Source organism: Mauremys mutica, chromosome 7 (genome assembly GCF_020497125.1).
Source record: "Mauremys mutica isolate MM-2020 ecotype Southern chromosome 7, ASM2049712v1, whole genome shotgun sequence".
In the NCBI taxonomy this organism is placed as follows: Eukaryota; Metazoa; Chordata; order Testudines; family Geoemydidae; genus Mauremys; species Mauremys mutica.
Window position 1 is genome coordinate 13,867,228 of NC_059078.1, and position 24,486 is coordinate 13,891,713.

The 24,486-nt window shown below is 39.5% G+C and overlaps 1 protein-coding gene across 2 annotated transcripts in view; it reads left to right on the forward strand.

Moving 5' to 3' along the window:
* CNTN4 (contactin 4) overlaps positions 1–24,486 on the forward strand; it is a 669,413-nt gene that overhangs the window by 364,769 nt on the left and 280,158 nt on the right. For both annotated transcript variants that reach the window (XM_045024546.1, XM_045024545.1), the window contains one exon: positions 2,432–2,572. In XM_045024546.1, coding sequence (XP_044880481.1) covers positions 2,518–2,572 — 55 coding nt within the window. In that variant the 5' untranslated portion in view covers positions 2,432–2,517. The remainder of the gene's footprint in view (positions 1–2,431; positions 2,573–24,486) is intronic.

Genomic DNA, 24,486 nt, shown 5'->3' on the forward strand with positions numbered 1-24,486 from the left:
CCTGGAAATTCTGAGAGTGTTCACTGGACAAGGGGTGGGCACTACAGGGAACAGCCCCAGGATTTGGGAGTTGATGTGTGCCTATTGCTACCTGTGCAGAGAGAGTGAGGTGCATGTGTTGCCAGGGGCTGGTGGTTTCAGGGAGCTGATCCACAGCAGGCACAGACCAGACTTGCTAAAGCCAGGTGTTGGTGAGGTGTCTCACAAATCTCAGTGCCCCTGGGGATCATCATAGTTAGTCTTTCTATATGCTAGTAGCTGTGTTTTTTGTGGCATGTGTCTGTGTGTGCATTGGAGATATTTTCTGGCAATAGATTAAGTTAATTATAAGAGTTATCCTACCTCTTGTGTTCTTAATTAGGTATCAAAGGAAATACTACATGTAAATTACTATTCTGCTCAAGTTCCACTCCGTTTATTCCATGAAGTGAGAAGAATAATCCTAAACCATTGAACTGCCCCAGTATAGTTCAAGTTTTATAAATAATACCTTATACATAAGGATCTCTGCTTATTGGTGAGAATACATAGTTGGAAAGCCAGAATGCAAAGAAAAAATTCACAACATGATGTTGAACGTAGGACAAAATTCTACTCTCAATTGCATTGATGTAAATTGAAAATAACTGCCTTGAGTTCTATGGAGTTACCCTGTACTTATGTTACTGTAACTGAAAGCACAATTTGGCACAAAGAGCATAACTAGTTTTTTTACCTAATATGAAATCTGTATTACGAAATTGGATACTTTTCCGCATTAATTGCTGCAAGAGAGAAACAGCTTAACATTGTAGATCAATTCAGAGGTCAGTCATGACTTTTTTAAAAATAAAATTAATTATTAATACCCTAATCATTCACTTAAGATGTTATTAGTTTCATTGATCAGTCCTTCCTGCTTATCTACAGCCAGTCTAATCACCAGTCATGTCAGAATATCTGAATATATTCAGTTAGTCTTCACCCTCTTCAAATTACATCTTCAGATCAGAAGATAAGGATTCTTAGTCTTCTCAGCACATTGAACCTGATTTTATTAGAAGAATCTTATCAATTTTAGCTCACAAAAGCAACCAGAGACTTCTAATGATACTACTTCAGTTTCTATTAGTCATGCAGTTTGTCTAGCAAACATGAAGGCTCCTTAACTTCCAGACATCAGAGATATGAATAAATGATAAGAATGTATGATTGGGTGGAATTATGTATTTATTTACAGTATTTAAATGCCTGCTGTGGTTATTTCCAGAGAGGAGCACTATGTAGAAAAGGGGTATTTTCTCCCCCTAATTTGTCATGGAGCTTAGAGTGCCAGGAAAAGATCAGATTTCATTTGGAAATGCTTAGATGATGTGTTTCGGGTTCCTTATCTGAGCATGGGTAAGAGTGCAGATGGTTCCCAGAGAAGGGGTGGGAAGAAAAAAGTCATGCTCTACAGAAAATGTATTGACTTGAGACAAATTGATGTGACTCTCAAATGTTTTACAGCACCGTGATCCTTGGCTGGCTTGATGGTCTAGTGGCAACATGACATACTGCCATGCAGGAAATCTGAGTTACAGTGTAGAAATTAGTCCCAAGCTGACCATGTCACTGCAGGCTCATGAGGAGGAGAGGGAGTGCCCTGGTTCAGTAGGCAGAAAGAAGCCTCACCGCCTCTAGAGACAGTCTCCTTTGGACAGAGTGAGATTTACGATTTCTGGAGGTACACCTCTACCTCGATATAACGCTGTCCTCGGGAGCCCAAAAAATCTTACCGCATTATAAGTGAAACCGCATTATATCAAACCTGATTTGATCCGCTGGAGCGCGCAGCCCCGCCCCTCCCACCCCCCACCCTCCCGGAGCGCTGCTTTACCACATTATATCCGAATTTGTGTTATATCGGGGTAGAGGTGTAGCTACATTTTGCTCAGTTCAGTTGCTGAAGTACTTTGAAGTTGTCAGACAGTGAAGAGGGATCATAATAATACTTTCATCTTCAAAGTGTTTTACAAAATTAACTAACTAATAACAGCTCCCCCATGAGGCAAACAGGTGAGTTTACAGAGGCGAAAAATGAGGCAGAGAAGTTCAAATGACTTGCCCAAGGTAACAGAGAAAATGGAGGACGCAGAACCATTATATCACAGGAGTATGCCTTCCAATCCTATGCTCAGATCACATAGTCTGCACATCTCACAGATATAGTGCTCCTCTGCAAATACCAACACACACTCTGTAAATCCTCTTCTTTGTTCTTCAGATCCATAATTTTTAATTCCCGCCTCCCACCCCCACCCCGTCCAGACTGACTTTATAAAACAACAATTTCTGTTTCCCTCCAGGTGTTAATTTCATTTAGCTCACATGGAAAGATACACTCTCATAGTGTAAAAAGCTGTAATCCTAAATCTCGTTGTAATGTGTCTCTCTTTTTTCCCCCCCACAGATTAAAGGTTGTGTAAAACTTAAAAGAAGCAGCATTCTATTCACTAGTTATTGGACTCAAGCCTCCTTTGACCTCGGAAACTGAAAATGAGGTTGCTATGGGAACTGCTCGTGCTGCAATCATTCATGTTGTGCCTTGCAGGTAAAGTGTCACTTTAAAACTTTTTGATTTAAAAATGCCACTGTATTTCACACTAATTCAAAAGTACACCAAGTTTTATATGCCAAAGATAAAACACCAAAGTAAGACTCCACTCTGTGAACTGCATTAACAAAGGCTGCTGAACAAACCAAACGAACGCTCTCAACCTGGTTCTTTAATATTGATTAGTATCTCCAAAGCTAGACTCTGCTATTTCAGATACCAGTTCTACCCATTTTTAATTGAGTTGCTGTTGACGAAAGCTATTGTTTTTCCCATGTTCCATGCTAAGCAGTTCAATGCTCAATTAAACGCTGGTATAGTGTAGCATTAAATCCTATGAGAACAATATTGAGAGGAATGATACAAATCATTTGAATAATATGATGCAACAATGTACTCATCTTTTTAACTGCTACAGCACTGTTGTGAATGAACTGCAGAGTTGTCAGTATTTCAGTCCTCCCTCCTCCCTTAATGCAATCCAACACTCCTTCAAATGCTTCATCCCTGTCCACCATAGTCCAGATCTTTTCCCACCTATATTGTTATCTTGTTTTTCCAACACCAAGGTTGCGTAGGCCTGAGGTTATGAACAGACTCCATCCACATCTGTTCTGAGGCATAATTTGAGCCTGTTGGGTGTTGCCTGGATGGTTTTATGTTATACCGCTGTCTCCTTGGACATCCTTGTCCCCTTTCTTTCCGTGCACACGTCTAGAAAGAAAAATTTCAGGCGGTCGGTAATGGGTTGTTCTACCTGTTATAGTTGGCACCTTCTGATGATTATAGTCATGCACTGCACTTTCGGTCATCTTCAGATGTCATCATTCTTAGTCTGTCTAGCCTTGTGACATTTAAGATATGGCACAGGCACTTCATCTCAAATTTTGCTCCAGGTATTTTTTCAATACCCATGTTTCACAACCAAAAAGTAATGTGGGTACAACGAGTGTTGTTTGTAGTTGTGTTGTAACTCGTATGGACACTGCTTTTAAGATCCACACACTTTTATTCAGGAAGGCGAACATTGTGTTGGTAGTAGCTATCCGCTTGTTGATGTCATCTTGATAGCAGTTGTCATACAATGGAGCCCAACTAGCAGAAACTCTGCTTGTTCAATGTCTACACCATTAATGACTAGTTTAGCCTGTTTCTGGATTTCTTGATGTTATCATTGGTTTTGACTTTTGTTCCTTCATTTTTAAGCCCCATTCTATGGATGTTGTGTACAAGATAGTTGCTGCTTCTTAGTTGTATTCCTCTATAAACACAATAATTATGATATCTTCTGCAAAGTCAAGGTGATTGATAATTTTCCCCACTGCAGGCTCCACCAATATTGCTGAGGGAGTTGAACAAGACATTTTCAAACTGTACAGTAAAAGTATTGGACTTTATATGCATCCCTGTTTGACTCCAGTTTTCACTTCAAACCACTCTGTCAGCTTGCTGCTGACTCATACTGTATGTCAAGCTATGTTTTACAGACTCTGCAGTATTGAAATCAACTTGCTGCTAAAACCATACCACTTGATTACTTGCCACAGAGCCTCTCTGTTAAGAGTTGAATACTTAGTCAGTGAATATGAAACAGGTATTCGTTGAACTCTGTGTGACTCCAACATTTGATGAAAAACAAGTATCTGATATGCCATAGAACATCCAGATCAAAAGCCAGCTTGTGACTCAAAAGATTTCCTCTGCTCTTTTTTTAATTTGGTCAAGAATCATTCTACAGCAGTGCTGGGCAACCAACATGTCCCTGCAGCCCGTGCCACTTCCCGCAGATCCCACTGGCCAGGAACAGCAAAGCGTGGCCACCGGGAGTTGTGGGCAGCCGTGCCTGTGGATGGTTGATGTAAAGAAACTGTCATTCAGCCTACCAGGTCATTACTCTGCTGGGCTGCAGGTTTCGATTGTATTATGGTAGCAGGATCATGTTTCCCTTGTAGTTTAATGCTCATTATGCATGATGAGACACAGCTAAAGCTTTTCAAAGAGCTGTGAATATTTTCTGATAGGTTGAAGGCATCTCCTTCATTCTGGGCATTGTCTGTGCTTCCACAATAGATGACTTTATGGTGCTTTGTGGAAAGTTCACCACTTCCAGTCCAGTGTGTCTCACAAATGCCAAAAATGTCTATGGAAAAAGATGCCACTCTAGTTCTGAATTCTGCAATTAAAATTCTGACTTTGTCTCATTCATCCACCTACTTAGAACTATAATCCTCCCTGCAAAGATGGATAAGTTGATTTCCCTTCCCTGTCTCCCAACCTTCTCTGCCCTGTTTCAATTTTTTCCCTGCCTGCATCTCAGCTGAACCTTCTGACCCAGTGCTGTTTTCTAGTTTGATTGTCTGCTTTACAATATGTAACTGGGAAATGAGTGCTGTGGGGAGTGTAGGCCTCAACTAAGTGAGAGTTTCTGGTATATGACTCCTAGCAAGAGTGCTATACACCCCAAATCCCTACAGTGGGAAAATCTCCAAGTCCCACGCTATGATCCGTAATTCACCCCTCCAGACGTTTTAAGCAGCCTGTCTCCTAGGTATTATCCACTTGGGACATATTCCATTTCTTAAACGTTAATCTTCAAAATCACTTCACACACCATATCTTTGCAAAACACAAGCCCTGCTAAATAAGTTAGTATTATTTTTTTCTAGAATGGAGGCCTGCTTTTCCCCCCTCTCTCCAGAGACATGTAACTTGCCTGAGAAGCAAAAGCACTAAGGCAATCCAGCCAAGCACACACCCTAATTCAAACAAAAAAGCGGCTCCTTTGCAAACAATGGACCTGATTCTGATCTTATTAACACAGGTGTAAAACAGGAATAGCTACATTTGCATTCTACTACTAAAATCAGTGTGCGTGAAATCAGAATGAGGCCCAAAACTGTGGTGACAAACACATTCAGAGGTAGAACAAAGGGGTGCTCATGGATGATAAAGAAATACAGAAAGAGCATTTTGAATCTTCATCCTCCCTCGTTAAGTCTTCATTGATGGCTTTCTCATTACACAGTATTAATGTTCTTAAACACGTGCTTTGTTCTGAATGGGGGTAGTTAGGTTTTAATTAATGTTTTTTGTCATCTTGTTGTTCATCTTGATTGCTCCAATTTATCCAGTGATTGTTATTCAGAATTCTTAAGTGTTTTCTTCAGTAACTTGTGTTTTTTCTCCCTTTTATATTTTTTGTTTCTATGTTACTTTTGAGTATTCTCTAAAAGCCAGTTGAAAATATGTTTATTCTCTTATACTCAGTACCACTGAACATTAGGCCTCTTTGTCTAGGTGCCTAAATATTGATTTAGGTACCTAACTTGAGGTACCCACATTTGAAAATTTTGGCCCAAGTCTCTTAAATGTACTATGACAATTTCAGAGCAGGATGAAAACTAGTTACAAAGTGTTATGCTATTCCATACATGGTGCTAGAAATTCTAACTCTAACAGTGTGTCTTAGGTATAGCTCTAGTATAATTCTATGTTGTTTATAAATAATAATAATAAATTCACCCAATCTCACAAACCAAAAGAATGCATGTTTATTTGCTATCATTTCCATTCTAAAAAACTCATAAATAAAAAATCTGTTTCTCCATGAAATAGAAAGCAATTCAGTAAAAGAATATTTCAGAAGATTGTGTTTGGGTTTTTAGGCCTGATGTTTCTTACATTCCTACTTCCCATTTAATTTAAATGGAAACTGGCCTTAACACATATTGTTCTGCAGCAGCAGTTTTTTCCTCTCCTGTGCTTTGCAACGAATTTCCCAATGACATGGTGTCACATTCTGTGTTCCAGTTAAGTTGCACTCACTCCAGGAATGGAGGGGGTGATATCAAGTTTTGGGCAAGTTTTATTTCAGGTGACTGATGAATATATGAGGCTTGGTTTTATGGCAAGACAGAGAAGTGCTGCTGCTTTGAGACAATGTTTGTAACTCCTGCATTATTGTAACTTCAGTTGTTTGCCCAAGATGGCCAAAGCTTTGGATAAGGACATCCTTTGATGTGGAATTTTCCCTTAGAGTGAAATCGAAAATAAATAATGTTGTACTGTCCTGGGACTGTTCTAACTTAATCTCAGCTGTAATGCCCCCCTATGGGCCATTCTGCGATGGAGAATAGCCACAGCCTGGTTTGCTCAAGCCATGACCCCACCAATGGGGGAAATGTGGCAAAAATGTAGAATATGACATGGTTAATTACAATTTGTTATATTAGTATGATGGCGGTTAATCACTAGTTCTATAGCTGCCTTACTGTATGATGTACATTACAATACATAAAATATATAATATGCTAAAAAACCCACCACCTATATTAAAGAGTTTGCAGTCTTTATTTTATGTTATGTATTTTTAGAGCACCACCTATGTCTAGGCACCAAAATAAAGTAAAGTTAAAATATAAGAGTACTATACTTTCCTGTTCCTAGGGAAAAGTATACATGATTCAGGCTCCCTTCAGAGCATCTCTCAGTAAAACTGAGATTTTCCCAAAAATATGTCCTAATTAGAAACTAACAAGATGAAAGGGAGGTTAAGGCTCCCCAGTTCCTAATTTCTTGAATTGATTGTATGGGATTTAGTCTCTTGGTTTTATGGATAATCCTTGTTCATCACTACAGACAGGGAAGGAAAACTTACCTTCCAAATATGGCCTGGACCAAACATCATTACTCTCCCTTTCTGGAACTCCTAAATTAACTCCTTGTGATATCAGAACATTGTTTTTACCTGTGAAAACTTGTAAGACTCTGCGAAGAAAGAGGGGTGTCAGAGAATCCCACTGTGGAACTAGCACCATGAATCAAATCAGACTTTTTGAGTTTCTTTAAATTTTCAAAGATTGTGTATTGTTTTGTTGGGTTCAAAAGAAACCATTTTTTAAAAGTCCCATGGTGTTAGCTACAAAGCTTTGTTGATGCCACCTCTTCCAGAAAAAAGTTTCAATCAAATCAAAAGAATATAATGAGGTAATTTTCAGTTTTCATAACAAATTACGGTTTTGTACTGTAGTAGTCTGAGATTAATCCAACCTCGAACTCAAAATCTGAACACTCCTGAACCTTACTCTTCAGAATCCAGATTTGGATCTAAATTTTGAAGCCTTTTCCCATCTCTTAAAAGTAATTAATTCATCCCAATTTCCAGAAACCACCTTTTTAGGGCATTACCAATTGTCATTTTAGGTATCCAGTTAGGAAATCAGCCACTTATCTACCTTTCTGGTTATTACTATGAGCTTTAAAGGTCAGAATTCTTAGCTCTTTTCTCACATTGTGGAGCAGTTGCTCACATGAGCGGTGTCACTGAAGTCAGTGGGACTATTTGTGTGAGTTGTCATCAGTGTAAGAGGTTCACAGTCTACTTTAATATTAACTCTAATGATCCAACGAGGAGTGTTGGAAAAATAAATTATATATAGACCAATCCTGGACTGTATTTAAATGTTACCTACTGGTGAAAGTCTATTAATAATCCCCTGAGCTATCTAGTCTCCTTCATATCCTGCACTGCTGAAGGTCTACCTAGAACAAAATAAAACTCCCAACATATCCTATTCAACATATACAATATACCCTTGGATCAGTCTTCAAAGTTCATTTTTACTTTGGTCATTCCAAGATTTTGTTCATGGACACTGATGGCATTTTCCCTGGACATTATAATTAATGCCAGTTGTGACCTCTCACCTGGGGTGCTCTTTACAATGCTTTGCTGCTGTAGCTTCCAGCCTGGACTGCTCACAAACAGCCTCCAGCATGTCAGTCACTCCCAGTTATGTCTCTGTGTGTGCTGCAACCAGCCAGCCACACCTCGGCTCTTACCAGCCTTGGTTATGGTGCTGGATGACCTCCAATACCCCCCAGTTTTGGAATTTCCCCCCCAAAATGTATGTTCTGTACTGCTCTGCCCTCTTATGGAGAATACACATATTTTAAGTCTGTTATTCTTTTCAGGGAATAATGTGCCAGTTTATTATTTCAAATAGTTATTCAGACACTTCAGTTTAAATTAGATTATTATTATAAAGATTATTATTATAGATTATTAGATAAAACAGTAAAAGAAATTTATTAACTACACATAGATTTTAAGTGAGTACAAGTAATGAGGCATAAAAGTCAGAAATGGTTACAAGAAAAATAAAGATGAGACGCTTACTAATGCCTAACTTAACAAACTATATTCGATTCAAGCAAAGTTTCTTATCACATGCTCCAGTAAATTACTGACCACATCAAAAACTCTCATATAAGACCACTCCCCCAGAGCTGAACACCTGCTTTCTTTGTCTCTGCGAGTGCAGTGAATGAGATAGCCAGACACACAGAGAGAGGTGTCTTAGGGTATATGTCCCTCTTTTTTATTGTTTCAGTCCTCCTGTCGAAAAACATTTCCAGATGAGAACCAGTCTATGTGGAAGGATATTCCCTGCTGATTTTTTCACCTGTTTGAACTTCCTTTGCCTTCCTTTCCTGCTGGATGACTCTGTTTACTGCTTAAATGCAAATTAAGACAACCACACATTCCTTTGTTTAGGAGAGACCTGTTGCCAACTTCTGTTTGGGCAGGGCTGTGAGGTTAGGAGCCATACAAAGGGATCTTATAACGTCACATATAATGTTGCCATAGATATTTTACAAGGACAGTGCTGACCAGGAAATTAGGAGTTTCCAAATGAGACCTTACGAGGCATATTTTGTACAAAGATTATTACAGTAGTGTGTAGGGTGTGAATGCAAGGGTGTATTCTGTCAATATTCTTAAAGGCTCTGCTATATTTTCTATCAGAGAGGTAGCCGTGTTAGTCTGGGTCTGTAAAAGCAGCAAAGAATCCTGTGGCACCTTATAGACTAACAGACGTTTTGCAGCAAAAATTTGCTGCTATATTTTCTAGACTCTTTCCTTGAATTTCCAACTTTGTAGAACTGTACTCCCCATAATTACATGAATACTACAATGCCAAACAATCCTTATTTGTTAGGGCTGTAAAAATCCTGATGCTAATAATTGTAAACCCAAAGGAGAATAGCCCATAAAAAACACTTATCAGGCTTTAGCAAAGATCCAGCAATATCTTTCTTGGAAAGTATGATATAGCCATATGTCACTGAATACAATATATGTGGATAGGGATGGGAAACTGAAGCTATGGTATACAATGGGCCATGTGAAGTCAAAAAATGACACCAGGGATATATATGGTCCAGTATATCTGCCATATACTGCAATTCTCATGCAGAAAATATCTCCCCCACATCTCCCAGAATTTTCTGAGCATTTATACACAAAACTAAAGCAGAAGAATGAACTGAGGGGAAAAAAAGATTGTGTGTTGATTGACACTTTGTAGTAATATATGGCTATAAATCCTGCATATAAAAATGACACATTCTACTTGGAGATGATATTCAGATGACATGTGACCTTGAAGAACTAAAACCAGCCTACAAAGCAAAATCTTCCAAACCCCACTGCAATTTAATTAAAATGATCAAAGCATAAACAAATGATAAATTCCACTCATGAGACTAAACTGAATCCAAGTCAACCAAAACAGTAGTAATAAAGAAGGACTAATATGAACCATAAGAGAATCTAGGAAAGTGTTGTGGTGATAAACAAAATACATCAAGACCTCACAGATGTAGCATATAAAGCTGAGTTAGCAAGGTGAATAATCAAAATGCAAAGCCACTGATTAAAGTGTAATACTCCAATGTAAATGATACCTACACCAGAAATAAATTAATACACCAGAAAAGCACTCCCATTGCTACAAAGAAATGAATGTCAAGACAACCAGCTAAGCATAAACTTGTGATTCAGGAGCAAAGCACTGTAATAATTTTTAGGGAGCATGAAGATTAAACTTTATAGAAAAAATCAGTTAAATCAAGTAGGTTCTGATCTCAGTGAAATGATCAGATTAATTTTTACATATGGTACCAGGCCATTCTGACCTTAGGTGAAGCCCACAATTCATGGGGGTATAAAATCAAGTTTATCAATCTATTGGATCTTTTGTATTCAGATTAATATGATCTACCTGTGGCATGGTGGGGTCTGTGTTAGTTTAGTTGATTCACTTAACTTTTCTAGGAATGATACTTTTGCTTACTGGGTGGCATATTGTCTAAAGTTGAATCCGTTTAATGCAGTTTTATTTATTTTGTTAATTTCCATAATGTAATGTTTTGAAAATTTTTGGTTGCCCTCAGCAAGAGTCTTTCCTAAAAGGTCATTTACCTCTCAGATGGTTGCTATGACTCATGGAGCATGTAGAACAAAGCAAAACTCCCATTGATTATATTGGGGCTGGGATGTCACCAGAGACTTTTTTTTCTTTCTTGAGATGAATTTGTGTGCTCATGAAGGATGCTGGATTGACAGCACTGAAAACAGAGGCCATCTAATTTATCCATAAAAGAAATAATAGAGGGCAAACTTCTCTTCCCCGTCCCAGTAATGGACTGTATCCTCAGGTGGTGTAAATTGCTCGATTGCCTTCTCTAGAAGCAAAGGCACAGATTCATTGTCTTCTACAGAGCTATGACAATTTACACCATCTGAGGATCTGGCCCAACCTGCCTAAAATCTGATTAGAAGAGACTAGTACTACAGATAGTAGTAGTTCTGTATGCATAATATATACTTGACCTCAAGTTCCCAACAAAGGCGCTTCTTGAGGTGGTGGATTGTGTGATGTTGTCCACCACTTCATTTAACGTAGGCCACCAAGGAGCCATCAGACAGTAGAAGCTTTAGGTCTGTCTTCCTTTCCAGGAGAGTATCGTCACTGATTACAGCAAAGGGGAAACGAGGAAAAATATATTTGCAAACATGCTTGCCAATTGCCGTACAATTTCGTACATGCACTTCTTTTCTTTTCCTTTCTTTTCTTTTTCTTTCTGTTTCACAAAAGAAACATAGGAATTGCCATACTAGATCATCTATGAGCGCCATCTAGTTCTCTATCCTGTCTCTGACAGTGGCTGGTACCAGATGCTTAGAAGAAGATATAAGACCCCCTCAGCAGGCAGATGTGGGATAATCTGCCTCCAATATTAAGTCTCATCCTGGTCTCTAATAGTTCCAGACTGCCTTAAACTCTTAAACATGAGGATTAATATCCATTTCTAAATTGTTACCATTAATTGTAATTCTGGATATTCTTGTTGCTCATATAAATGGCCAATCCCTTCCTGAATATTGCTAATTTCTTGTCATCACTGACCTACAGTAGCAAAGAGTTCCACAGTCTAATTACACATTGTGTGAAAAGTGCTTTCTTTGATCAGTTTTGGACTTGCCACCTTTTAATTTCTTTGAATGATCCTGTGCTCTTGCATTATTAGGCAGCCAGAGAGAACAGAAATTCATGATCTACTTTCTCTATACTGTTTATTTATTTGATATGCTTTTATCTTGTTGCCTCTTATTGATTTCCTGTTTAAGGAAGTCAGGTCTTTATTCATACATTTGGAGTAGGACCTTTTTTGTGTACAAATATGAGTAGTCACATGCGACCAAGCATATTCACCTGAAATGTTTGCGGTTGAGCTCTCTGTACCCTCCCCACTCCCCCTTTTATAGATGTATAAAATACACAGACGTGTGTTTGGAAGTGAGGATGTTAGAAAACATGGAGAAAGAGAGTAAGGAAACCAATGACTTTTAAGCAGAATTTGTTTGCTTCTGTAATTTTCCTCTCTCTAGATCTTCTGGGACAATTGGATTTCTAGTCTTGTTGTTCATAACAATACTCAGCACTCTTTGCAAAGCAAAACTTGTCAAGTAAAATTGTTTGCCTTCCTTCCTTTTTTAGAATGAAGCTCATAAACTCACACTCAAATAAACGAATCCATAAGTGACAACTTGTTATGCAGTTTTATGATAATGCTTTTGTTTTTACTAAGTGTGTTTTGTCATAGGGAAAATGCTATAAAGAGTTTATCCATTTAGTATTTCTGAGTGATCGGTTTTAAAATTAAAGTGGCCATTTAACAGACTGCAAAGTGTGCAGGCCAAAATACAAAGGCTTGATGTGTCACATCATGAGATTTATATTTGCTTTATTGATTAAAATGCATGAAGAATTTTATTTTTACTCTCCAACAACATAGCTTGGTAATGAAACTTATTGGATTGTCTGTATAAGTCTTTGGTTTATAACCAATGAAGTGATACATATAAAGATGAGTTTGTTGTCATCGGTTTGTTGTAAGATAGGACCCGATCCTGATAGGTGCTGAGCACTGCTGCTAGCTCCCAGAATAGTTTGTATATATAAAAGGAAAAGAATAGTTGAAATTTTGGGGGGGAGAATGGCAGGGATGGGGAAATTATGTTGGAACCCTGCTAAGAAAGAGGCTGAATTGTGCCTAACATGAAGGTGGCCATATAGGGAGTAAAGAGGAGTTAGGATTCCACCACTCTTCAGAGATCATGTTAGAGCTTCCCAGATCCTAGCTCCTGGCACTGAGGAGCAGAAGGGTTGTTCCTGAGGTGCTCCTTCCTTGAGAAAGTGTGTGGTGAGAAGGCAGAACCATGACACCCAGCCCCCTATATGCACTGGCGAGTGGAGCTGGTTAGATGCATGGAAGAGAGTATTTTATACCCCTAAAAGGGGTGTCACAGATTGCTTTCCCATTAGTACAACATGAGAGCCCTGGAAAGAACACTATCCTGCTGAGCGGTGTCACTGCCTGCCCTACTGATCATAGAGGGCAGGGATTAAATTGAATAGGTGCAATAATTATGAAAGCTAGAGATGAGAGGGATACATAGTTAAAACAAGGCTACTGCAGAGAAGGAGAAAATGATACCAATCTAAAACAAAATAAGAGGATTGTAATGAACACTTACTACAAAATGAGAACCTCTTCCTCCTGTCACACCCTAACTCCACCTCAACAGTTTTTCTTGGTTGTCTGCTGGGATGTGTTGTGTGTTCTCAGACTGTGCTTGTGTGAAGCATTATGCACACTTTCCTCGCAGTGTATTTTCCTTTCTCTCAATGCATGTATTTTCTTTCAGAACATGAAGTGGAACCTTTACTGTTATGCAGTACTTGAGATTAAAAATCCCGTTGCTCTATTCAGTTTTTTCAGTTAAAAATCTTTGCCTGTTACCCATAACATAACTAGTATTTTTTCAGCACTCCAGATCATTTTCAGGGTCGCATACTCAGCAGTAAAGTCAGTGGAGTTATGCTCATTGAAACCAGCTAATGTTCTGTTCCTCCAATTCTAATTTAGGTAGGGATTCCCTTTCTTCTATCTGTATGTCCAGTAAAATTGTCCTCTGTACATCTTGGGTTTCTGAAGATAACCAGTCTCCCAACTCTGGTGACACTTTGATACATAGATCTCCGGGTATCTCTCGGACGTAAAATGAATGTGTGCTCAAAACACTCCTGTTAAAACTGTTGTACTAGATGGAGACTACCTCTATATAGATGGATAAGGTGTGATCCATATTTTCAAAAAGATGTGTGCAGATGTGTGCACATTTCATATGTTGCCCCTGATCACGCAGCAATTCACACTCAGCAAAGTGAAGGTCTACCCATGCTAGCTTTAATCTATCTAACACTGGTAACAGTAGGGAAGATGTGTTGGCTCAGGCTTTAGCATGGGCTAGAAACCCATGTACGTACCCAGGGTTCCCAGTAGGTTCGTATTTGGGGGTCTAGTCCACATTGAAACCTGATCTGCTTTATCTTCACTATTATTGTTACTTGTGCTGGCTAGATCAAAGCTAATATAGATATACCTGCCTGTGCTGCAACCACACCAACACTAGACTCACCCCAGTGGCAGAGCCAGAAACTGAATCCAAGAATCCTGACTCATCACTCCCAGATTTAACCTCTCTTCAGAACTCCATCCTCAGAAACGGAACAAAACAACCCTCCCACCCCAAACCAGTGGCAGATTAGCCACTGTGGCCAGGTGCCCCAGCCACTTGGGGGACCTCAGAAAAATGGGCACACCCATGCCCCGACCCCACTTCCCCCTAGCAGGAGGACCAGGTGGGCAGAGTGGGGCAAGCCCCTGCACCTCAACCCCAGTCCCCCCCACAGGAGTTCCGGGGAGGGGCTGCAGACAGAAGGGTGGGGAGGGGCCCCCACTTGCTCTGGCCCAGGGCCCCACAAAACCCTAATCCACCATTGCCCAAAACACAAGCAACCAAAATGCCTAAAACTTTTTTTATTTTAGCATAATGTGCATTCTTTCATACTTGCTCTCAAATTGCTATTAACCAGTATCAATTATTCTCTATCGTGAAAAAAAAAAATCAGAGGCTTACACACCATAAGTCACATATGTCCAGGTTTTCAAAAAAGCCTCATCACCAGATTTTTCAAATGTGCGGTACCTTTTGGGGAGCAGATTTTCCAAAGTGCTCAGCTCCCATCAGTTCCTATTATGACACTTAGGGCTAGATTTTAAAAATGGATCAGCACTCTAAGTGCAAAGCTCTTTCAGAAATCTAGACCCCTATTCCGGTGCCTAAATGCCAAAAACTCCTGAAAATCTGGCCAACGGTATCAAATACCTATGTTGTCCTGTTACTTTATGAAGCATATGCTGTTTTAACATTTGAAACATAACTGTTAATGGTGACTTTGTTGCTTATCACCACCTTGTGTCCTGGCCCTGAATTGTTCTGAGTTCCTTCAAGATGTCTGACTACCACTTCTTGGGTTTGGGACCCTTTCTCTGCTTACACATTAGTTCATTGGCATACACAGCACAATCCATCCTTTTTTTTTATTAACACCAAATGAACAAAACAACACTGTAATTCTTCATACAACGGTGAGATGAGATTCCCTTGCTGCTCAGTAGCTTTCAGTTAGTCTCTTTGGGTTTTTGACCATTATGCCACAATGTGTCCTCGTCTCTGCTGTAAGTCTTGGGCCAGCATCAGTTTCCTGTGCCTATGGCAGTGTTTCCCAGATAATCGACCTGGGTATCCGATGATCTTGCGTCTGATAAGTCCACATCCATAGGCATCTCAGCAAGCTGTATCATTTTGGTATGTGTTGATGTGACTACTGGTATGTGCCCAGTTTGATGTGTAGGTGGTCCTGCAAGATGTGTGGAAGTAGCTCATCTCAGATACTTATCACTGGTACCTGTAAGAGATGCTTACGGTTCCATCTCAACAACCAGTCCTGTTTTGTTTTGATCTCATATGATCTTGGAGCAACCAGCTTAATCACCTCCGTCTTATCTCCCCAAGAACCATTATTCTAAATGTTAACAGATTCTCCAGCACTTGTTACCTCAGGCACACTGAGGTTTTGCCACAGTGGAGCCTTTTAATACTTTTACGTATTTCCCTGTTCTTCTGTGCATCTGTTCCTTAACTATACCTTGTTTCATCTTCAGATGAGGAAGTGGGGTGGGATAGGTCAGTGGTTTGAGCATTGGCCTGCTAAACCCAGGGTTGTGAGTTCAATCCTTGAGGGGGCCATTTAGGGATCTGGGGCAAAAATTGGTCCTGCTAGTGAAGGCAGGGGGCTGGACTCGATGACCTTTCAAGGTCCCTTCCAGTTCTAGGAGATTGGTATATCTCCAATTATTAAAAAAAAAAAAAAAAAAAAAGTTTAATTCTTATCTGATGTCCTAACAAAAGCTCTGCAGGTGACTTACCACATTGGTATTGGTACTGCTCTGTGATTCAGCAAGGCAAGAAGAGGGTCTTCCATCACATGTGTTGCATTTTTAAACAGACACCTAACAATTTTATGCCACATTTTGCAAGCTAATTACCCATGTGGCACAGCTATTTACTATGTCAGTGATGTCATCATTCATGCCTGGCCAATAGAGTGCTTCCCATGCCTTTCTTTTGCACTTCCCTATACCCAAGTGCCTTCAAGAATGGCCTTTAGCATGTTTCTTCTGAGTTCAAATGGAATCACAATGCTCTTACTTATGAGACGGACATTATCAACCATAGACAGTTTGTGCGTGAAAGGAACATGCAGCTTAGGCGTGAATTGTTTTTTCCCTCCAAAGTGTAGAGCATGAATCATGAACTGCAGCATCTAATCTTTCACTGTAGCACTTTTTAGCTGTGCCCACATGTGAGGTGAAACAGCTTTTGAATATTTTGTCACACTGATGTGAATATCTCTCAGGTTCAGTTTCTGTATCCACAGCTCTCTGAGATTCATCCCAGATCCTGGATAGTATATCTGCCATGATTAAATGATTTCCCAGAGTGAATTCAATGATACAGTCTTATTTTAGAAGATTCATTAGAAGTCTTTGAATTCTAGGCAGTTCCTTCCACTGGTACTTTTTGAAATGATTATCAACAGTACTTGTGACTCACTCTGCACTTTTGTCCAAATGCTGGGCATTGTGAGTACATGCATTTGGTTCCACACTTCCAACACATTTATTTGGGCTAACCCTGACATAGAATGTTGTTGGGTTTTTTGCCCTTCCTTATATTGTCTGTTATCAGTGTACCACTTGTTTGTGTATGTTTCCTTCTTGTCCTCCTATAGAGTCTCCCTGTTATCCTCTTTGCTTAAAGTCTGCATTTGCAGTTTTGCCTGCTCTGCTGCTTTGCACGTTTATGGCTTTTCCCAAAGTTAAATCTCAGTTTCTCAGTCGATGCCCCTGCAGCTTTGCATCATTGTAGACTGCCACCAACCTATCTCTAACCAAGAAATCTCTCAGGGGCCCAAAATGGCAAGATTGGCTCTTACGCTTCAAGTCTATGATGTAATCGTCCAGGCCTTTTTGTTTTCCTTTTCTACTTTTGCGTGGGAAAAGGAGTCGTTCATGAGTTTGTCTTTCTAGGAGTTCGGTGTGCCTCAAATTGTTCTCAGACCTTATCAAAACCTTCACTCTCTTCTGTAAAAAGAACTAGAGCTTCACACACCAGCTTTGGTTAGCAGTAAGGCTACTTTCCAGGCTCAGCTCAGAAAGCTTGCATCGACTGCTGTCATATATAGCAAAACAACACTGGGTAAGCCTCTTCCAGGATTCCTCCATGTTCCCCGCTAACCTGAGTTCCAGCGGTGGCTTTATGCTATCTTTTTTTTTTTTTTGTCTGTGTTGCAGAGGAGGTGGGTTTCTGGAGCGGGGGTGGGGAGAGGGAGGGTTCCTCTTAACTGTTCTATAGTGTAATGGCGGATTGAAGCAGTCCCTCTCTCCTTTATATGCTGACTTTAGATGTTTTCCAAACAGTGCTCTCCCATCAAGCCACTTCTGGTACCATGTGTAGTTCTGTTACTTTATGAAGTGTACGCTGTTTTATACAAAGGATTTTTGTTTAACATTTGAAACATAATAGTTAGTGATTGCTGATCACTGCCCTGTGTCCTGACTCTGCATTACTCTGAGTTTCTTCAAGATGTCTGACTACCACTTCCTGGGTTTGTGACCCTTTCCCTGCATGTGCATTTGTTCATTAGCACAATGAGCACAACACCTTCTCTCATCTGAAATTGTAGAGTGAAATTCACAGAGCACCAGTGCAAGGCATGTGCACCACTCAGGCAAGTGGGACTTAAACACTGCAGTCCTTGTGCTGGTCTTCTCTACATGGGAGAATGTCAGAAGTAGGGAGTAATGTACCATCAGCACCTGTCCAGCTTCAGACATTCAGTAGGATGATATTTTTCTCTGCATAATCATTTATCCCACCCACAGTGGATTTTTTTTTTAACATCGAAACATGTACGTGAGAACAGAGATTCTGAAACTGGAGACAGATTTTTATGAGGTATATTTTCAGTGTAATTTTCAATACTTTGTTTTCAAGCATTTCAAGCATTATCTCTGGACATTTTCTCTCACATGATGGTATAACATAACCAAAGACCTCAACCATATATTTCTCAACCCAACAATAAAAAATGATACAGACCAATATTCTTCAAACATACTTCTATGCTTCACAGAAAAACTCCAGTGTATTTTCTACAATCCTTGTATTTTCATACCAAAAATCAATGTAACCAAATCAATGAATTCAACATATAAAGGGATTGATTCTGCTGTCAGACATATGGCCATGCCCCAGTGAGAACCTTGTATATGAGCCAAATGCACATGCTTGTATAGGAAAAGTTTCCAAAAGTGAATACATTAATTAAGGCAGGTTTCAGAGTAGCAGCCGTGTTAGTCTGTATCCACAAAAGAACAGGAGTACTTGTGGCACCTTAGAGACTAACAAATTTATTTGAGCATAAACTTTCGTGGGCTACATCCGAAGAAGTGGGCTGTAGCCCACGAAAGCTTATGCTCAAATAAATTTGTTAGTCTCTAAGGTGCCACAAGTACTCCTGTTCTATTTAATTAAGGCAATGATTTTAGATGGTTACAAAGTCCATGATGTAGTATATGCGTAAAAAATATATATATAAAAGAATATGTTGCTTAGATACATAAGCCAAATGTTTCAGAAAAATGCAATATTTAAACTAATTTAGACACAGATTACATGAAGAGGAATCAGACAAAATGTATATACAGTATTGTCGGTGTACCCCAATATACCAAATAAGATATAAGGAGATTTTAAAAGGCACAATGGAAGTTAGGAGCCCATTGAATTTTAATAAAATCTGGGTGCCTAAGCCTCTCAAATGCCTTTAAAAATCCAGATAAATGCTTAGGGAACCTAGTGGAATTCATGTTTCAGTACAAATGGAGACTACAAATACAAGAGAAATTCTGTTTGTGTCTATAGCTAAGTATGAACCACTAACTCAGGAAGTACTTTTTACTGGTGCGACGTAGTTTCCACACCACCTACTTCAGTGTTAACAATAGATAGGAAATGATCAGTTTTAATTATATAATTCCTTTAATTTATGTATTTCCAGTAATTCCAGTACCTGACTGCCTAGTTAATATTTGTATAGCACTTTGAACAGGTAAAAATGGTATAACTGTTTTTATCATCAGTACGTGTCTAGCATAATAGCACCCCATTGTATCAAAACACTAATGGCTTTGTGATGCATAATCAGCTCTCGCAGATATCAATGAGAGCTGCTTTTATGGGTTGAGATCACGATATGGCCCTTAATATTCAATGTTTTCCTGAAGTGATTTGTCATTTCTATTCAACAGCATAAACCAATGTATTTTTAAAAGTAAAAAATGAAGCAAAAGAATGCATGAACATCTATAGAAATAATGGCGCATATATGTAATTACGGTTTTGCCACAAAAACTAATAAAAAAATTACCCATATGTACCACCCAGCACTATCTGGAGAAGCCATGGTAGTTAAAGAATATTGTCACAAGTACAGCACACTCTGCTTTGGGTAAGGTATAAAAATTGGTGCCTAAAAATATGCTTAAAGTTGCCTCCAATGGAAGATGCTAAGTATTTAGCACTTTTGAAAATTAGGCTAGTTATTTAAGTATTTTAATAAGGACTGAGGAGCCTAACTTTTTTTGGAAAATTTTGGTCTTTTAGGTACAATCAATATATTTAAAAAAAAAAGACTTCAGAAATAAACTGTTATTTCTTACTCAGATAAGTACAATCACTTTAATTATTTGTTTCATCTTGGAAACGGAAGGTAGGCTTTATTACTTTTACCTCTCTGACTTAGAAGGTTCTATTTTTTTCCCTGATGAACATTTCTTGCAACTGTACGTATTTTAACAGGCAGGCGGCTAAAATATTATTCATGTCTTGGTTACCTCAGGAATTGATTTTAGGAACTGATACTTTTTTATGGCCTTCCTCCCGAGGCTATTTCTAGATTGCAATTTGCCCACAATCCAGGCACTATATTTGCCTCTCTTTGATCAGGTCTCCGTTGACTCCGTTTTAACCCAGATAGTCAAGTATTTTTACATTAATATCACCAAACAGGGTGTGGGTGGGTGTGTACATATACATCATATCATACATAATGATATTACTAAAAAGTATGATCACACACTCTGGAACATCTTATAAAACATGTCCTGTGGTATATAACTAATGGGAGGAGAAAAAAATCAAAGTATTCCTCTGGTGCTTTTTAATATTCTAATCACAGTGGGTTTGACTTTTCAGGGACCAATTTTAATCTCACTATTTGGCACATCTCTATTTAAAATTAAAGTTGGAAGGTGAAAATATGTGTAATATTTTGGTCTGCAATAAAGCCAGAGTGCATGACCTGACTATAATTATTTTTTTTCATGATTCAAATAAACCAAAGGGACTTGACTGGGAATTCAATGTAACTAGACTTAGAAACTGAATAGAAAAGGTTGCTAGCAGCTACTGTAATGTATATTAGTTCAATTAGTTGATATACTTATGCATGTAGTGATTTGACATTTGTACAAACATTCCCCTAACATATGTACAAAGGATATTCAGTGGTTCTCAGCCAGGGGTACGTGTGCCCCTGGGGATATGCAGAGGTCTTCCAGGGGATACATCAACTCATCTAGATATTTGCCTAGTTTTACAACAGGCTACATACAAAGTATTAGCAAAGTCAGTACAAACTAAAATTTAATGCAGACAATAACTTGTTTATATTGCTCTATATACTACACACTGAAATGTAAGTACAGTAAAAACTGTTCTATCCGGCATGTTCGGGAAATGGGGGGTGCTGGTAAGTGAAAAATACTGGTTAACTAAGAGGGAGGGAGTTTGGGTACAGGAGGGGGTGCGGGTCGCAGGCTCTGAGAGGGAGTTTGGGTGTGGAGGGGAGGGGCTTGGATTGGCGGCGTGGGGTGCTAGATCTGGGGGGCACTCTCGAGCGGCTCCCCAAAAGTGGTGACCTGTCCTGGCTGTTCCTAGGCAGATGCGTGGCAGGCGGCTCCACACTCTGCCTCCGTCCCATCCCAGGTGCTATCTCCGCAGCTCCCATTGGTTGGGCACTGCGGCCAATGGGAGCTGCGGGAGCGGCACCTGCGGGCGGAGGCAGCGTGTCAGCTGGACTGTAAACCAGAATTTCAATGAAGATCAGAAATGCCAATCTATAGAGCTTTCCGGTTGGTGAAGTGTGGAAAAAACAGATTTTACTGTACAATATTAATATTCCAATTAATGTATTTTATAATTATATGGTAAAAATGAGAAAGTAAGCATTTTTTCAGTAGTAGTGTGCTGTGACACTTTGTATTTTATGTCTGATTTTGTAAGCAAATAGTTTTTAGGTAAGGGAAAACTTTGGGGTATGCAAGACAAATCAGACTCCTGAAAGAGGTACAATACTTTGGAAAGGTTGAGAGCCACTGATATAGATGATTAAAAAGAATGTGCATGTTTCTCTATGTCACTGAGTTACATAGGTAACATACTCTAGGATTTGAAGGCAGCAGTTGCAAATACTTTAAGGTGAAATTCACCTGTGAAGTAGAAAGCACTCTGTACCACATAAGTCCCATTTTGGGGCTGTGCATGGGGTTGGGGGAAAAAGGAATGCAGGAGAAAGAGCCATCCAGCGGACGCAGAAGGAGTTTCCATGCTGGCCCACTATCGGGCATTGTGAAGGTCAGCAACTGGTTCATAGAATCTATATTTATATGGATTGGCCCCAACACACTGCACAGGTGATAGGAAGAGAAAGCAACCTTTACTGTAGCTATAGGCTGCAATGGCAGATGTGTCCTGCCCAGGGTTGGATGAGTATATTTAACCTTCCAGCCCACCAAGAGTTCACTTGTAAAAAGCCTGGTTATTTGGGATTTATGCAGGTGAAGTAATTCCACTCTTAGTGTGTTTGTGTACGATATTTTGGGTTTTTTTTCCCTCCGGAATATGACATTCTTTGATTCCTTGGCATTAGTTTACAAACACTTCCTTTTCAGTGGAAACTGCAGTTGTGTTGTGTGCACCTCAGAGCTTTTATCTTCACAAACTTACAGTTGAACATGTTCAATGAATATAATACTTACTGTTGATATGTATTGTTCCTTGCGCACCATACATGTGGGTGAGTCTATACAAACGTAGAAGTCCCTGACCCAAAGGAGCTTCCAGTCAAATTGGCCACAATTAATACAGTGGTCAGGCAAAAACCTCACATAAGTTGGGGCAGAGATTTTCAAACTGTGGGACGCACCAAGGAATATTTGGTGGGGCGGGGAGCGGTGATGCCAAGCGGCTCGAGCTTCAGTCTAGCGTGGTGGAGCTTATGCTTCAGCCTGGCAGGGCTCGGAGAGGGAGTGCCACCTCCACCCCCTGACTCACTTCTTTTTGTCTGGGTTGAGGGGGCGCAACCAAAAATTGAAACTCAAAGAGGAGGTTTACCTCAAAAAGTTTGAAAACTGCTGAGTCGGGTAGGGTGACCAGGTAGCAAGTGTGAAAAATCGGGATGGGGATGGATGGTAATAGGAGCCCATATTAAAAAAAAGCCCCAAATATCGGGACTGTCCCTATAAAATTGGGACATCTGGTCACCCTAGAGTCAGGGGAAAAGTAATCTTTGTTAAATGAAAGATCATTATCTATCCAGTGGACACTCGTTGAAAGCTATTGTGGAAGGAGTGACCTAAAGAGGAAATTGTGGAGAGGAAAGAAGAAAGTGTGGGTGATTCCCACACAAGGGGTTGGAGATAATTTTAAGCATAAAGAGAGGCATGGAAAAAATTTAAAGTCAGGAATTGGAAAAGAGATAAAATATCACTTCCCAGAATAATAAAATATATCAATTGGCATGTGCCCCAGGTCACAGATTAATTTAGCCCAGAAGTATTCCCTGTTTGTTGGAGGGGGTTTTCATTGGTTAACATACTTTATTTTTTTTTGTCTCGTTGGCAAAGTCTGGTCATCTTTTAACTTTCAATCATGCTTCATCTCTCAGCCCTCTCCCAATAGACTGCAGGAGTATAAAGAGCTGGTGTATACCACAAAAAATGTTGGAGGATTACGATACGAGTTCTGTTACCCCAACGCAGTTAAGTCATGGGTCTGACTTTTCATAGACTCAACCTGTGTCCCAAACTACGTTACAGCCTGTTAAACACGGTTAGATCCCATCAAAATTTTAAGCGTGTTTTCACTATGTCTGGGGACAATTCTGTTATAATAAGCAGGAGTGGTTGTAGCGTTGATAGGACTTGCTACTGTAAAAGTAATTGCTTGTGGCAAGAAGAACTATGGGTGATCAACCAAAGGAGGCCAAACATCACAATTTGCAGCTGACAACATGTAGCAATTTGAGATCAAATCACATAGTGGTTCCACCAATGTGAAGCATTTTATAAGATTTAAAGACCTCCCAGGCTTAGAGTTACTCTCCTTGTTAGTACAGAAAGCTTTAAATGTTTTGAGGAGTTTTCAGATGCAGTACAAAATGCTGTGCAGAGACAACTGCCTAAGGAAAGCTACGCCTGCATGCTGCTGATAATTGTCTGAATAAAACAAATTAGGGGAAAGTGAGAACGAACATAGACATTCAATATTCCCTAAAAATGATGATAAATGCTTATTAATAGTGCTCAACATTCCTAATCACTGTGGAAAGGCATTTGTTTCTTTTTCACACAGGGTTTTCTCAATTACAAAGGTAAACTTGGTAGCTGTAATTTTAAGATGTGCAGCATCCTCAGATAAAACACACATTAAACATTTTCATACCAAATGTGCTGCTAAATTTACATTCGTAACAGATTTGTCCTCCTTTTAATTCCTTTTAAAATGGTCCCAGACATTTTATTTTCTATATAGAAAATTCCAGTGGGGAAAAAAAAACATGCCCAACCCTGCAGACTTTTTTTCCCTTTCAGTGAGGAAAGAGAGCAGTATCAGGCCCATCATGAAAAAAGGATACATGGCTTGTTATATGAGCAAGTCCTATCCCTTTTGCAGGGGATACTCTATTAGCTAAGTCAGGTATAGCACATCTCAAAAGGCTTTGGCAGTTCAGTTCAGAAAATTACCCTGA